At 48.3% G+C, this 14,692-nt stretch overlaps 1 protein-coding gene across 1 annotated transcript; it reads right to left on the bottom strand.

Moving 5' to 3' along the window:
- Window positions 1-3,744: 3,744 nt before the first annotated feature.
- On the bottom strand, window positions 3,745-7,320 carry LOC109763995 (protein FAR1-RELATED SEQUENCE 5). Its single transcript, XM_020322868.4, has 5 exons — window positions 7,048-7,320; window positions 6,774-6,890; window positions 6,586-6,654; window positions 6,151-6,213; window positions 3,745-6,050 (listed from the first exon to the last, which is right to left on the bottom strand). The coding sequence occupies exon 5, from the start codon at window positions 6,035-6,037 to the stop codon at window positions 3,941-3,943; it is 2,097 nt and encodes a 698-aa protein (XP_020178457.1). The 5' UTR covers window positions 6,038-6,050; window positions 6,151-6,213; window positions 6,586-6,654; window positions 6,774-6,890; window positions 7,048-7,320; the 3' UTR covers window positions 3,745-3,940.
- Between the last annotated feature and the right edge of the window lie 7,372 nt (window positions 7,321-14,692).

Below are 14,692 nucleotides of genomic sequence, written 5' to 3' on the forward strand. Positions count from 1 at the left end.
AGTATGTGGACACGGAAGTGTCAAGACCTAGCCGACCTAGTCAAGACAGATTTTTACCTAGATCTTTGTTGTATGGATAATCAATCCGAATTGCACTGCATGTCTGTATTGTACAATGTTGTTTGTTACTTACCATTTCTGTTGGAGACTGAGGGGAAGCATACTCATGTATAATATTTTACATTATAGACAGATTACTGTATGATTTGTTTATATCACTGTCTGTAGGTGACATGGAGAGATTAATTGTCTGAACTATCGATTATGGATGATGGTTAGTGTGTAATCTCTGTTCACATGCAAAGAATATCTGAGCATTTTGTTTGGGAGAAAAAGTATTCTTTTATCTGTTCATTTTGTTTTTCTAGAGAAATATTCGTTGATTCGTAATCATAATTGCATTTTACATGTACACATTGGTTTTTTTTTAGAAAAGGAGGATGACCCCCGGCCTCTGCATCTGGGCGATGCATGCGGCCACTTTATTAATTATTCTCGCAAGACCTTACAAAGTCATACAACAGTAAGACTGAAGCCACCGTCTAAGCAACAACTATCGCTCCACCTATCCAATTGATGAAGGGGCGCTGATAGTCTGGGCCTAATACCAAACAGACATCACAGCCAAACCTAAACATCTAAGACCTGAGGTCCCAACCAGGACGCCTGCCTGGTATGGGGCACCTACCAGTCCGGCGCACTCCTCAACCAGGACGCCTGCCGGGTATGGGGCCGCCGCAGCCACCTGCCACGAGTCCATCTTCAGAGCTGTACTGTTGCATCTACCATGCCAGGTCTCTCCGCCATCGACGCCACCACGACGCTAGACAGCGTCGTCCTCCTGCGCGAGTCCATCCTCCCACATCGAACTCCGAATCTGCACTGCGCCACGCTGTCCAGATCTGTCGCCATCAATGTATGGATGAAGCACCGCTCCACCAAAGAAGCCATCCGCTGGTCCCGCGAAGCCGAGTGCACCTCCAAGAATGCCGCCCTCAAGGGGGTTACGACACATGATTGCCGCCGACATCCGATCAGCTGATCTAGGGTTTCCCCCGGAGGTATTGAGTGGAGTTGGGAGCTTCACCTCGATGATGCCTTCATGAAGGAAACGATGATAAGGGCATCGTCATCACCGGCTCCGGCCATCAACCGAAGATCAGGTTTTCACCCGGATCCGTCCCAAGAAATCCACCCAACAACCTGTGCACCGTCTCGACCAACCGCAGCAACAGTGCCACCGTGGGATCCCTGGCGCACCAGCCACTGCCTGAGTGTGCCACCACTGGAGCCTAGGAGGAGGGCTCCCACCCCGCCTCGCCAAGCCGCGAGAGCCGCCGAGAAGGATCCCACGCGCTCGTCACCGTCTCTGATCCGAACCAATCCATAGCAGATCGCCGTCACAGATCCGCCTTGGACAGGGACTGCACCACGCCATGCCGCCGCGGGAAGCCGGAGCTTCACCGGCCGCCACCCTCCAGGGCCGCCGCCCCAGGATCCAGACAGAACTTTGCCGCTGCCACCAGCCAAGTTCCGCCGCCACCGACCGGCCAAGCCGCCGGTCACTGCATGACCATGCGAGCACAGCCAGCCGGCCGACCAACTCCGACGAAGAAGAAGGCCACCGCCACCAAGCCTAGGGTCGGCGCCCCAGACATCCTCGTGTTGCAGATCAAGTCCAGGAGCAGTGCCCCGCCGACGGCGATTGAGATCGGTAGCACAACGAATTAGCCCGACATGAGTCAAGGCCAGATCCGCCGTTGCTGGTGCCGTCCTCCCCCGCCGCCCGCCGCACCACTTCCATGTCGCCGCCGATCTGCGCCACCGCCGCTGATCTGGCCGGAGAGGAGCGCCGCCTCCCAACCAGATCGAGATCCGAGGAGAAACCGCCGCCGCCGCCACGCCACAAGGGCTTTGCCCTGTGACGCCCCGGGTGACGGCGACAGAGGGGAGAGGAGGAGGGGCGAGGCTGTAGGAGGAGGGCGGGGGCTCCCCGGTGCGGGGCGGCGCCGCCGCACGGGGAAGGGACGGGAGGGAGGGCTTCTATCATGTACACATTGGTGTCTGTTCTTCTATTTTCGAATGTCACTCTTTTCTTAATTCATTTAGCTTGCTTGAATAGGAAAGACCAGCAGCCTCACAATCCTGTGAGATTTTCATTTTGTAACCTTAGAGGCTTTTGTACTTTGGCAGTTTCGCTCATCCATTCTTTCAGATATAGGTATAGGAAAGCTAGAATAATGCAAGCTGCAGAACCTGTATGTATATAATAGATCTTCCATCTCCTCTCCTCTCTTGGTCTAAATTAAAAGCTATTACTATAAAGAGAATTTGGTCCTCACCTTGGTTTTTTGTTAATCATTTACTCGATCCGTTTACACTTGGCAGTATCATATAATGCATTCGTCATATTTAAGCCTCTCCTATCTGCTGTGTTGCCATTGTGAGCAATTATTGGTTGTCAGTCTATGTACATGCATGGAAACATGTTTTTTCCGCCTATTTATCTGAAGTTTTTAGTAGCAATAATATTGCTTACATGTTCATTTATCTGAAGTTGTTAGTAATACAAACTGCTGGTAAGGAAAACTACTATTCAGCCAATGTTTATTTTTGATGTTTTACAATTGTAATATCTAATGTCACAGCAAGAAAACATTCTATTCTTTAGAGGAGGACGGAGAAGAAGCCGAAACTCAGGGAGTCGTATTGAAGCACTGGCCAGCAAGAGAAATTGATGACCCAAGTGAAACAACACCAGCAATAGCTTCGTATGCCAGTTAAACATACATATTACGATGAAGTAGATGAATGTTACATGGCACCTTGGTTGTCAATATTACTAGATTGTTGTGTCTTTTTTAACCCGACTGATTGCTATTTGAGGTTGTCACTTGTTCATTTGACCTGATGATGATCATCTCCGCAATATTTTGAGTAGTTTCTGCCAAATGCAGGGACTTGTGTATGAGATCTACAGTTTTGTAGCATGTTTTTCCTTCTATGAGCTGCTTAAAGATTGAATTTTTAAATGTACTGCCGCTATTTGCATCATCTCAGCTCCATATAGCAACCCCTGCCTACCAAACAACATTTTGTAGCAAGGGGATTTAGGGATGGGAGGGGATTGAGAATTAGTGGGGATTTGAGAGGATTGGGTGGAGGAAAGGGGTTCACCCAATCCCCTGAAATCTCCTACCCCCTTGGGGCTGGGAAACCCCTTCTGCCAAACAAGGCCTCATGGGGCTTGCACCAAGCTCCCAAAAAACCTGTAGCCGAACGAGCCACTCCCCCCGCCCCTCCTTTGCCCAAATCTGACCGAATTCCGGCGTCAGTATTAATCTGACGCCCATAGTGACCAGCACAGTTGCTTCTTCCTCCAGGACCAAGTAGTAACTGGCTCACCTGCTGTCAGCTGTTGCATCTCCCCAAGAGCACACATCTGTCAGCTATGGCAACGATCAGCGGCACCAACGTCGTCCTCGCCCAGACCGTCGCCGGCTGCTGGGCCTCAGCCAGGGAGTGGCCAGGGCTGAGAGGCTGACTGAGGTACAGGTGCAGCTGCTCCAAGGACGGCAATCATTGGCTGTCTCCGGCACTAGTTAAGGGCCGGCCGATGGTCGCTGCGGCAAGCGCCCCTGTGGCTTCAGCGCCGCCGGTGTTGGTGGTGGACGGGCAGATGCTGATGGTGTTGGAATTACTGAGCTGGGCCCATTTTTTATTTCAGATTTTCAATAATTCCTATGGGAAAATTCCAAAGGCCCATTATGACTCATTCATGCAAGATAAGGGAGTGTAAAATTTACTACACCACCCTAGTTGATGAGAGTATGTTGAACTAACATATAAGGTTGGTTGCCTCACACACTACTACGAGCTTGAGAAGAGGAGACTACAATTGCTAATTCTCACTTGCTCCGCAATAGGACCTAATCATTTTCTAGGATTTTCTTCCGCCATCGCTGCCAAATGTCTCTTGAATCTTGTCTAGTTCGAGCATGAAGCAGCCGCTTTTTGCACCGTCCGCGCATATCCCCTTGCCGATGTCCGCCATTTTACCCAATAGCATCGCATATCTCATCTTGTTTTCTGTTCTCTTCGAGCATCTCTCCTCGTACTCTTTCAGCCGCTCCTCTATGAATTTAGGAGCCCACCTGGGCAGCATGTACTGCGCTGGTATTTCTTTGACTCCGAGCTGCGTGAAAACTCTGAATATGTGGCAACAGAGAATCCCATCCCTAGTAAACTTTGCACATTGGCATTTAAATGCATGGATTCCAGGTTCAGCTAGCACTTCGAAAGAATTTCTACTGAACTCCGGGTTCTCATAGTTGAAGACCTTTTCGAGTCTGTATCCCCCTTGTATCTCATGCACGTTGAATGCTGTGGAATAGTATAGTTCATTCTGTGCTCTCAGAAATATTTGCCTTGTGTATATTCGTGCTGCATGCTTTTCTATTGGCTGCATGGAGAAGTACGCCGGTTCAGTTGCTGACTGCAATGCATCCTCTTCCTCTGTTTTTACTATATGCTCCTGCATCCTCTCATATTGCTCAATAAACTTCTCAATTCTGTCCTTTGGAAGCACGTTGTCTTTGAATAATAAGTTTGCCACCTCACAATGTCCAGCTGATTCGACGAATGGGCAGAAATCTGCTTGGAAATAAACAGGCACCCAGTTTTTCCTTGTCTCCCACATGAGTCGGAGGTACTCATTTTCACTTGCATCGTATCTCTCAGTGAGCACATCCCATCCTTCTTCAAATTCCTTTTCTGTCAGTGAGTTGTCTACCAAGCTGTGCAGCTCTGCATTTGTGTTGCCCCTTGCTGCCATGAAGGCTCCTAGAATTTCATGTGCTTTTCGCATCACACTGAACTTGCAAAATCTGTGCCTTACTTGTGGCATGACCTCAGAAATTGCTGTCGCCATACCTTCATCCTGGTCTGTTATGACTATTCTTGGCAGTTTCCCTCCCATCACATGCAAGAAAGTTTGGAACATCCACTTGAAGGTTTCAGCTTTCTGATCTTGTAGCAAGGCGCATCCAAACACAAGGATTCTCCCATGACTATTCATTCCAATAATAGGGGTGAAAGGCATGTTATGCTTATTAGTGCTGTATGTGGTATTAAACGATATGAAATCTCCAAAAATCTCATAATCTACTTTCGACCTCGCATCAGTCCAGAAAAGACTCCTAACTATGTTATCTTCATCTTTTTGCATGGTATAGGAAAATCCAAGGTTCCGCAGCTCGAGTTCTTTGAAGCGCTTCAGTGCGGTTTCAACATCTGAGTTTTCTTTTCTCCACTGGTTTACACACTGTGAATTGCTCGTATCTTTCTCTTTTATTGATGATACCTTTCCGAAGTTGCTTCTCATTCTCCTGAAAATATTCATAGCTTTCCTTGGATTTACCCTACTTTGTTGCAGAACTCTTAGAAATAACTTTTCTTCACTTGACAAGTATTTGTGGTTCAAAAAGAAACTTGCGAGAGATGGGGATGGACATAATGGATGGTTGTGCTCATGCTTAACTCCTATGAACTCCCATTGCTCATTATGGAGCTTCACTATCACCTTTGCTTGGCACCGTGAGCCCAAAGCATTAGACCTCCTCTTCCTCTTCAAGTCCTCAGTTGGCTTTAGTTTACCACTTCTGTTGCATTCCAGGTCAAACTTCACTCTCCTGTAATTCGACCCCCTCCTAACTGCAAAACCAGTTAGCATAGCATGTGTGCTGTAGAAACGTTCTGCATCTTCCAGGGTTGGAAATCTCATTCCAATTTCCGGTGGTCTTGAATTCTCCAATTCCTCGAAACTAGGGTAAAAGCATTTTCCTAGTTCAGTGTCTAGCTCACTCCCTGAACTGCTACCTGAATCGCTTCCACTGCTTGTATCACATTTCATGCCCTTGTGTAACACCATGTAATTGGTCTTGTTCTTCAGCGTGCTTCTGCATTCTAGTGTCCATCGAGTTGGATTGTTTATCCGATATATCTGCCAGAAGTCCTTGTACAGCTGTGCCAATGCCATTCGACGCGTGTTCCTGCATGCGAGTAAATGATATCTGTTAAGCTATCATGTAAGGATTGAATTCCACTTGTATTACAGAGCAGTATTCCGTATGTTTTGTTTGGTTTCCATACCTGGCCGTTTCCACCAGTCAGCTGTAGACCTCCTCCTGGTGTCGCTTGTTCGCCGACGTTGTCCTGTGCAATTTATTACTTTATTTCCCAGTAAAAGTAGGCATGAGGACATTCTAAAAAGATATAGTGGTAGTGATGTTTATTAAGAGAAAGGGGGGCCAAAGCCAAGGTCCTTCCCGATTTCTACTACTACCAGAAACCCATAATGTTACCAACTACAAACAGGTCAACCACAAAAGGAAAACACAGCGATGGCACTGAATAACCATAATCAGTTAGTTGCAAATGCCATTGTTTTCCCATCGATCTTACTGCCATGTGATACGCTGCGAGAGCAATTCACCATTTGTTTCTGGCGACTGCGTATTTCTCTTGCAGTACATCGTCAACAGACGAATGCACATTGTAAGCAGACGCGTTCAAGCGATGATATACCTTTTCCAAGCGCAGCTCTGCACCGGGGTGGTTCGGTTCTACGGCCTGGTCCAGATAGGGCATCGCAACCTGTGCCAATTTCACAAAGTCCATTTCACATCTGTGGTTAGATACACGCACATACAGTCAAGAAAATTCCGCGAGGTAATAAAAAATCCGCAGACAAATTTACTGGTAACCATGCGTACTTGTTCGGAGTTGGCTGCAGGGGCAGGCCCCGGCGCTTGTTCCCCGAGATTATCTGCCGCTGCCTGCATCTGTGCATCGGCGGCGGCTCGCTGTTCCTGATTTGGGGGATTTGGCACCTGAAAAAAAAACTAGTACTCCGGTAAGTGTCAGCAATAGCCCATCAAATATCCGCCGCCGCGCCGGCACCGGCACCACGCTGGCTGTGCGGAGAAGGGGGGAGAGGAGGGGGGCTGGATCCGGGTTCGAGGGCAGGCGAGAAGAGAGGGATTGGACCTGTGCGTGCTGAGCGGCTGCGGCCTGCGAGGGGACGAGCGGAGAGGCAGACGGCGGCGGACGGGGAGGGAGGAGGCGGCGCGGTGCGACGGCCGCCTGCTGGATAGAGAGGGGGGAGTCGGATGGGAAGGAGTGGGGGGAACAGCTCCAGGAGGGAAGGGCGGGCCCCTGTAGCTCTGTCTATGCGGTGAACGTCCGCCCATTAAGGGCGTGTTTGGTTGCCGTGTGCAACAGTGCCTGCATCGCATACACTTCTCTACTCAGCCTGGTTATGCAAATGCAGCCTCAAATGCATCATATGTATGTTGTTTGGTTGCCTGCATGCCCTCTTACCTGCATGGGCTGAACCACACTGCCTGGTGTTTGGTTGCATGCATGTTGGTCCACAAATCCAAGGCATGGTGTTTGGTTGATGCAAGGCCTGATGTGTGGTAATCTCTTTGGCTAGTTGGTGAGGTTACCACCACACTTCGGCGGCACACATCATAAGCACAACAGACTATAAACAGAGCATCAACTAGCATAATTCAGATATAAGCAGTACCACAGATATAACAGTTCAACGCATAAACCATCAACTAGCATAATTCGATAGTACGCTCGAAAGAGGTGGCCCGGCCCTACTCCTTGGCAGCAAAGGCGTCGTCGTGCTTCCCGCACTTGTTGACGACCTCAATGCCATCGTCGTCGAAAATGATGACCTTGAGGGTGTCGGGAGTGAGGAGCTTGAACGTCACCATGTAGCCGATCTTGATCTGATGAACGGCTACGTAGGTGGCCCAACCCTGATCCAGGGTCACCCTGCCGTTCATCAGCTTGACCGTCACCTTCCAGGAGCAGCCGGTGTTGTTCCTGAGCTTGAACTCCGTCGGCACCGCGACGAAGTGCTTGGTGAAGTCCAGGCGCATGGGGATGCACTCAAGCTTCGGTGCAAGGATGACCTTGCAGAAGTGAGTTGGGCCATCTTCCTGATGGTAGTGGCCGTAGTTGCGGTGCTTGTTGCTGGGGGGCTCCTCCATGCCCTCGTCGTCGCCACCCTTAGGCGTCTCCGGGTCTTCCTCGGCGGTGGGCGGCAGCTCAACCTCGTCGGGCATTGGGTGAAGGGGCTGCTTGCCCTTGCTGTCAACGGCCGGGAGCACCTCCGTGTCCTCGATCTGCACACAAGTCATGGAGTCAGGCATTGCACAGAGTTCATGGCTAATTCAAGAGCTTGTAGTTAAAACGGCATGACTGTCACTCTTCTCCTCCTCTCCATCCCCCTATATTTACTCACCCTGCCCACCACTATTTACCCACCCCCTCTCTTCTCTCATTGTCAACCTTCCTCCTCCCCATCGCCATGAGCTCTAGCTCCAGCTCCAATGCCAACCCCTTCCCTTGGGGTATTGGCTGGAGGGCCTTCTTCCTCGGGTGGACGGCTGGTGACCGGACCAAGTTTGAGAACACCATGGAGGCGTGCTCGAACTTCGGCTCCATGGCTGACATGCAGAACGAATTGAATGCCGGTCATGAAGGCCACTAAAGAAGAGCTGAAGACGCTGATTCCTGACCCAGCGAAGGGCGCGATGGCAGTTGACATCATTCGCTGGGCCATGAATCAGGCCGTCTCCGACGACCCTAAACAGAGGAAGAAGTGGTGCAAGTATAAGACCTACTGGGCTCCTAATGACCGTCGTGCCGTAGTGTACTGGGAGACGGCTATCGCGCCGCCGGCGGTCATCAGCGGGGAGCCTAAGGAGGAGGAAGAAGAGGCGGTGCACATGCCAGCTAGGGCGCCGAAGCCAGTCCGTCCTACCTGGCAGATCGACCTCGACTCCGCCGAGGACGAACCGCCGGCCCGCACGGCGATGAAGAAGAAGATGAAGGCCAGCGGCTCGACCAGCCGCTCCGCACGCCGGTGACGGCCGCCGCGGTCAGCCGGTGTCCGTTGTGTACCCCCTTTTCCCCTATTCCCCTATCCCCCAATCCCGAAATCTACCTTATGCATTCCGATCTTGCATGTATGAACTCGTATGAACTGCTAAGAACTAGTATGAACTACCCCTATGCTTATCTACCTCTATTCCCCATTCCCCTCCGCCGTGGATCGAATCTAGCGTGCATGTCGAAGAGAGAGAAGTGCTTACCGCCATTGATGGAGTTCGGTCTTCTTCCTCTGCTCCGATCCGCCGCCGCCGGTGATGGAGTCCGGTGGTCTTCTTCCTTTGCTCCGATCCGCCGCCGCCGGTGAGAGTTGGGAGAGTGAGGAAGAGTGGGGAGAGGGAACGGTGAGGGGCGGTAAGGCTAATAACTGTCGGTGCTTCGGGAAGCAACGCGGCTTCTCGAGGGTGGCCGCGCGCGTGCAGCCGCGCCCGCCCACGTGCACCGCTCGGGCCTGGCCCTGGAGAAACTGCCGATTCGTGCGTTTCCAGCGAGGCAGGCCCAAAGCTGCTTTAAACATCGTGCTATGCAGGCCCAATAGTAAAACTAGGCAACCAAACAGCCCACACTCATCCCGCGCGGGCCTGGTTGGGCTCGATGCGGGCAACCAAACACGCCCTAAGGCCTTTGTGCAATATAGGTTTGAGTGCTTTAAAAGAAAAACAATATAGGTTCCTATAGAAGTAGAAACAAATCCTTGAACTGTGAATTATACACGAATAGATCTAAATCTAAAGCTACAAGTATTTTTTTTAATGTAGAAATGTTTCGTACTTGCCCTGTGTGTGAACAAAGAGTATGCGTGTGTTTTTGCATGAGGCTGGAAAATAATGTTAGTGGATATTGATATGACACGCTTGATAAGGTGGAAGCCCACATGTTAAGAAAATTAAAGTTAGTGGGGATTAACTATTTAGAAATAGTAGATTCCTACGAAAATTCTTTAAATCGGACAAAGCAATGTGATTTATGCTCCTTTACTAAAAATCAATATGATTTTTTAGAATGAAGGTGATTGCCCGACCTTAAGAATGAGGCCTTTATGATTTACAAGAGTTCTAAACTATGAAAAAAGAAAGATGTGAACTTATAGCAAAGTTTCGATGGGCAAGCAAAAAGGTCTACATAGCAACGCAACGCATGTCAAACAAACGGGAAACAAAAGGACCGCCCTGGGCCCCCGTCACCAACACCCCCAACGACGCAAAAGGCATACACCCTAACGCCAGTGGCGTATCTAGGATTTAAAAATATGGGGGCAACAACGAACAAGATTAAAATGGATAGGAGAAAATCCCTACAAACTCTAAGCTGCCTTGAAAGGAAGCTCCCTGGTCAGTCATGGGCTTTGGAAGACGTGGGCCCACGTTGTTATCCTTCCTTCCCAACACGTATGACCCATTCCCAGTGACGTGTGGGTCTAGAGTATGTTACCCTTTAAACAACCTGGCTTAGAGTATTCTGTACTCGTGGGAAACACAGGCGAGACAGCCGAAGGCAAAGAAGTTGAGGGGATGCAGCGACAGGGGCAAGCTTGACCGCCGTAGGATGGCGCGGTGATGTGTGGTGAGCCGCGGCGGGGCGACCGACGGGAGCGCAGTGAGAGGTGGGTCGGTGGTGTGAAGAATGGCGCAATGGACCAGTGGTTGTGCGGGAGCTACAGTGGCGCATGCCCATGCTGGGTCTGCGCAGGTGCGTGCCTAATGCTTGCCTTGGTGCTGAGAGATTGAAAGAGATAGGAGAGATTGAAAGGGATATGATAGAGAGATTGAGAGCCAGATGCTGGGAGTTTAGGCTTTGTTTGGTGCCACGGATCGTTTTCTTTTTGTATGGTGTGGCAGCCTAATTAGCTTGATTTGTTCTGTTTTGGTTGCTTGAGCGCTCATGGGTCTGTCCAAGCAGTGAATAGAGTTCTGATTAGTTATTTTTTAGTATGTCTGATTAGGTGCAGGTTAGACGGCTTGTCATTCATGTTCAGTGCAGCTTGATAAGATCACCCTTGACAGATTATGTACTTCATTCATATCCACATTTTCTTTTACAGGTGTGACTACTTCTCTCTAATATCTACGATGGCTTACCAAGACAATGAATTATTTTGCTTTTATAGCAACTTATTGCAGAATAAAATGAGCAGAGCAGACAGATTACATGCAAGTATTGTGATTAATATGCAATATTTGTAGATATTTTTTCGGCAATGCATGAAAAAAAATCCCAATATTGTACTGTTGCAAGAAACATTAAAATAGCTGATACTAAAATTGCACTTTTATGTCATCAGACACCACCAAGTATTCTGCTAGAGCCAAGTGGAATCAAAGATGAAGTCATACCTTATTCACCTATTTTCTCTGATCATATGTGGTAGTTTGGATTCATTGGTTGTTACTAGAAATGATGTGCTATTGCTTGGATGAAGAAATATGATGCTGGAGAGGTACTTAGTGGAATGACCAAGTGACGTGCATGTTATTTCCGGTTTGTGGGCAGGATAATTATATATTCCTTGCATTATGATTCTGAAACTTCTATAAACAAAACAAGCATCTTATAGCCATAAAAAAGGCCGAGTCATCGATTCCTCAAATTACTTTCCTTATCAAGTTGCTGATGTTTATCTTCTTCCTTGTTTGGTAGTATCGATAGTACCTATCACAGGTTCAGTTCTCTTACTATAGTAAATCCGACAATATTTGTTGTGCATTCTTCTGGCGAGACAGTTGAATTTCAACAAAACAAACATGTGTATCACCTAATTAGAATGCAAGTTAAGCCTTCTCTTGTGATGTCCATCTCGGTCTCCATCCATTTCCAGTCTTTTGTATTTGGAGTATAATTATACATCATGTTTATGTTGGGGAATGTAGTAATTTTAAAAAAAATTCCTACGCACACGCAAGATCATGTTGATGCATAGCAACGAGGGGGAGAGTGTTGTCCACGTACCCTCGTAGACCGTAAGCAGAAGCGTTATGACAAAGCGGTTGATGTAGTCGTACGTCTTCATGATCGACCGATCCTAGCACCGAAGGTACGGCACCTCCGCGATCTGCACACGTTCGGCTCGGTGACGTCCCACGAACTCACGATCCTGTGGAGTGTCGGCGAAGAGCTTCGTCAGCACGACGGCGTGATGACAGTGATGATGAAGCTCCCGGCGCAGGGCTTCGCCTAAGCACTACGACGATATGACCGAGGTGGATTATGGTGGAGGGGGGCACCGCACACGGCTAAGAGATCAAGGATCAACTTGTGTGTCTATGGGGTGCCCCCTCCCCCGTATATAAAGGAGTGGAGGAGGGGAGAACCGGCCCTCCTGTGGCGCGCCCCATGGGGAGTCCTACTCCCACCGGGAGTAGGATTCCCCCCCCCCCTTCCCTAGTTGGACTAGGAGTGGAAGGAAGGGGGAGGAAGGTGGAAGGAAAGGGGGGCCCGACCCCCCTCCCAATTCGTATTGGGCTTGGGGGCGCGTCCCCTCCTTTGCTCCCTTCTCCTCTCTCCCACTATGGCCCAATAAGGCCCATATTCCACCCGGGCAGTTTCGGTAACCTCCCGGTACTCCGATATATGCCCGATCTCACCCGGAACCATTCCGATGTCCAAATATAGTCGTCCAATATACCGATCTTCATGTCTTGACCATTTCGAGACTCCTCGTCATGTCCGTGATCATATCCGGGACTACCTTCGGTAAACTCATAATACCGATCGTCACCTAACGTTAAGCGTGCGGACCCTACGGGTTCGAGAACTATGTAGACATGACCGAGACTCATCTCCGGTCAATAACCAATAGCGGAACCTGGATGCTCATATTGGTTCATACATATTCTACGAAGATCTTTATCGGTCAAACCGCATAACAACATACGTTGTTCCCTTTGTCATCGGTATGTTACTTGCCCGAGATTCGATCGTCGGTATCTCAATACCTAGTTCAATCTCGTTACCGGCAAGTCTCTTTACTCGTTCCGTAATGCATCATCTCGCAACTAACTCATTAGTCACATTGCTTGCAAGGCTTATAGTGATGTGCATTACCGAGAGGGCCCAGAGATACCTCTTCGACAATCGGAGTGACAAATCCTAATCTCAATCTATGCCAACTCAACAAGTACCATCGGAGACACCTGTAGAGCACCTTTATAATCACCCAGTTACGTTGTGACATTTGGTAGCACACAAAGTGTTCCTCCGGTATTCGGGAGTTGCATAATCTCATAGTCATAGGAACATGTATAAGTCATGAAGAAAGCAATAGCAATATACTAAACGATCAAGTGCTAAGCTAATGGAATGGGCCAAGTCAATCACATCATTCTCTAATGATGTGATCCCGTTAATCAAATGAAAACTCATGTTTATGGTTAGGAAACATAACCATCTTTGATTCAACGAGCTAGTCAAGTAGAGGCATACTAGTGACACTCTGTTTGTCTATGTATTCACACATGTACTAAGTTTCCGGTTAATACAATTCTAGCATGAATAATAAACATTTATCATGATATAAGGAAATATAAATAACAACTTTATTATTGCCTCTAGGGCATATTTCCTCCAGTCTCCCACTTGCACTAGAGTCAATAATCTAGATTACACAGTAATGATTCTAACACCCATGGAGTCTTGGTGCTGATCATGTTTTGCTCGTGAGAGAGGCTTAGTCAACGGGTCTGCAACATTCAGATCCGTATGTATCTTGCAAATCTCTATGTCTCCCTCCTTGACTTGATCGGGGATGGAATTGAAGCGTCTCTTGATGTGCTTGGTTCTCTTGTGAAATCTGGATTCCTTTGCCAAGGCAATTGCACCAGTATTGTCACAAAAGATTCTCATTGGACCTAATGCACTAGGTATGACACCTAGATCGGATATGAACTCCTTCATCCAGACTCCTTCATTTGCTGCTTCCGAAGCAGCTATGTACTCCACTTCACACGTAGATCCCGCCATGACGCTTTGCTTAGAACTGCACCAACTGACAGCTCCACCGTTCAATATAAACACGTATCCGGTTTGTGACTTAGAGTCATCTGGATCAGTGTCAAAGCTTGCATCGACGTAACCATTTACGACGAGCTCTTTGTCACCTCCATAAACGAGAAACATATCCTTAGTCCTTTTCAGGTATTTCAGGATGTTCTTGACAGCTGTCCAGTGATCCACTCCTGGATTACTTTGGTACCTCCCTGCTAAACTAATAGCAAGGCACACATCAGGTCTGGTACACAGCATTGCATACATGATAGAGCCTATGGCTGAAGCATAGGGAACACCTTTCATTTTCTCTCTATCTTCTGCAGTGGTCGAGCATGGAGTCTGACTCAACTTCACACCTTGTAACACAGGCAAGAACCCTTTCTTTGCTTGATCCATTTTGAGCTTCTTCAAAACTTTATCAAGGTATGTGCTTTGTGAAAGTCCAATTAAGCGTCTCGATCTATCTCTATAGATCTTGATGCCCGATATATAAGCAGCTCCACTGAGGTCTTTCATTGAAAAACTCTTGTTCAAGTATCCTTTTGTGCTATCCAGAAATTCTATATCATTTCCAATCAACAATATGTCATCCACATATAATATTAGAAATGCTACAGAGCTCCTACTCACTTTCTTGTAAATATAGGCTTCTCCAAAAGTCTGTATAAAACCATATGCTTTGATCACACTATCAAAACGTTAATTCCAACTCCGAGATGCTTGCACCAGTCCATAAATG

The sequence above is a fragment of the Aegilops tauschii genome, chromosome 1 (assembly GCF_002575655.3).
Source record: "Aegilops tauschii subsp. strangulata cultivar AL8/78 chromosome 1, Aet v6.0, whole genome shotgun sequence".
Taxonomy (NCBI): domain Eukaryota; kingdom Viridiplantae; phylum Streptophyta; class Magnoliopsida; order Poales; family Poaceae; genus Aegilops; species Aegilops tauschii.

Excerpts from the sequence above, each read along its gene's own strand:
- LOC109763995 (XM_020322868.4), bottom strand. The coding sequence starts at position 6,037 with ATGGCATTGGCACAGCTGTACAAGGACTTCTGGCAGATATATCGGATA.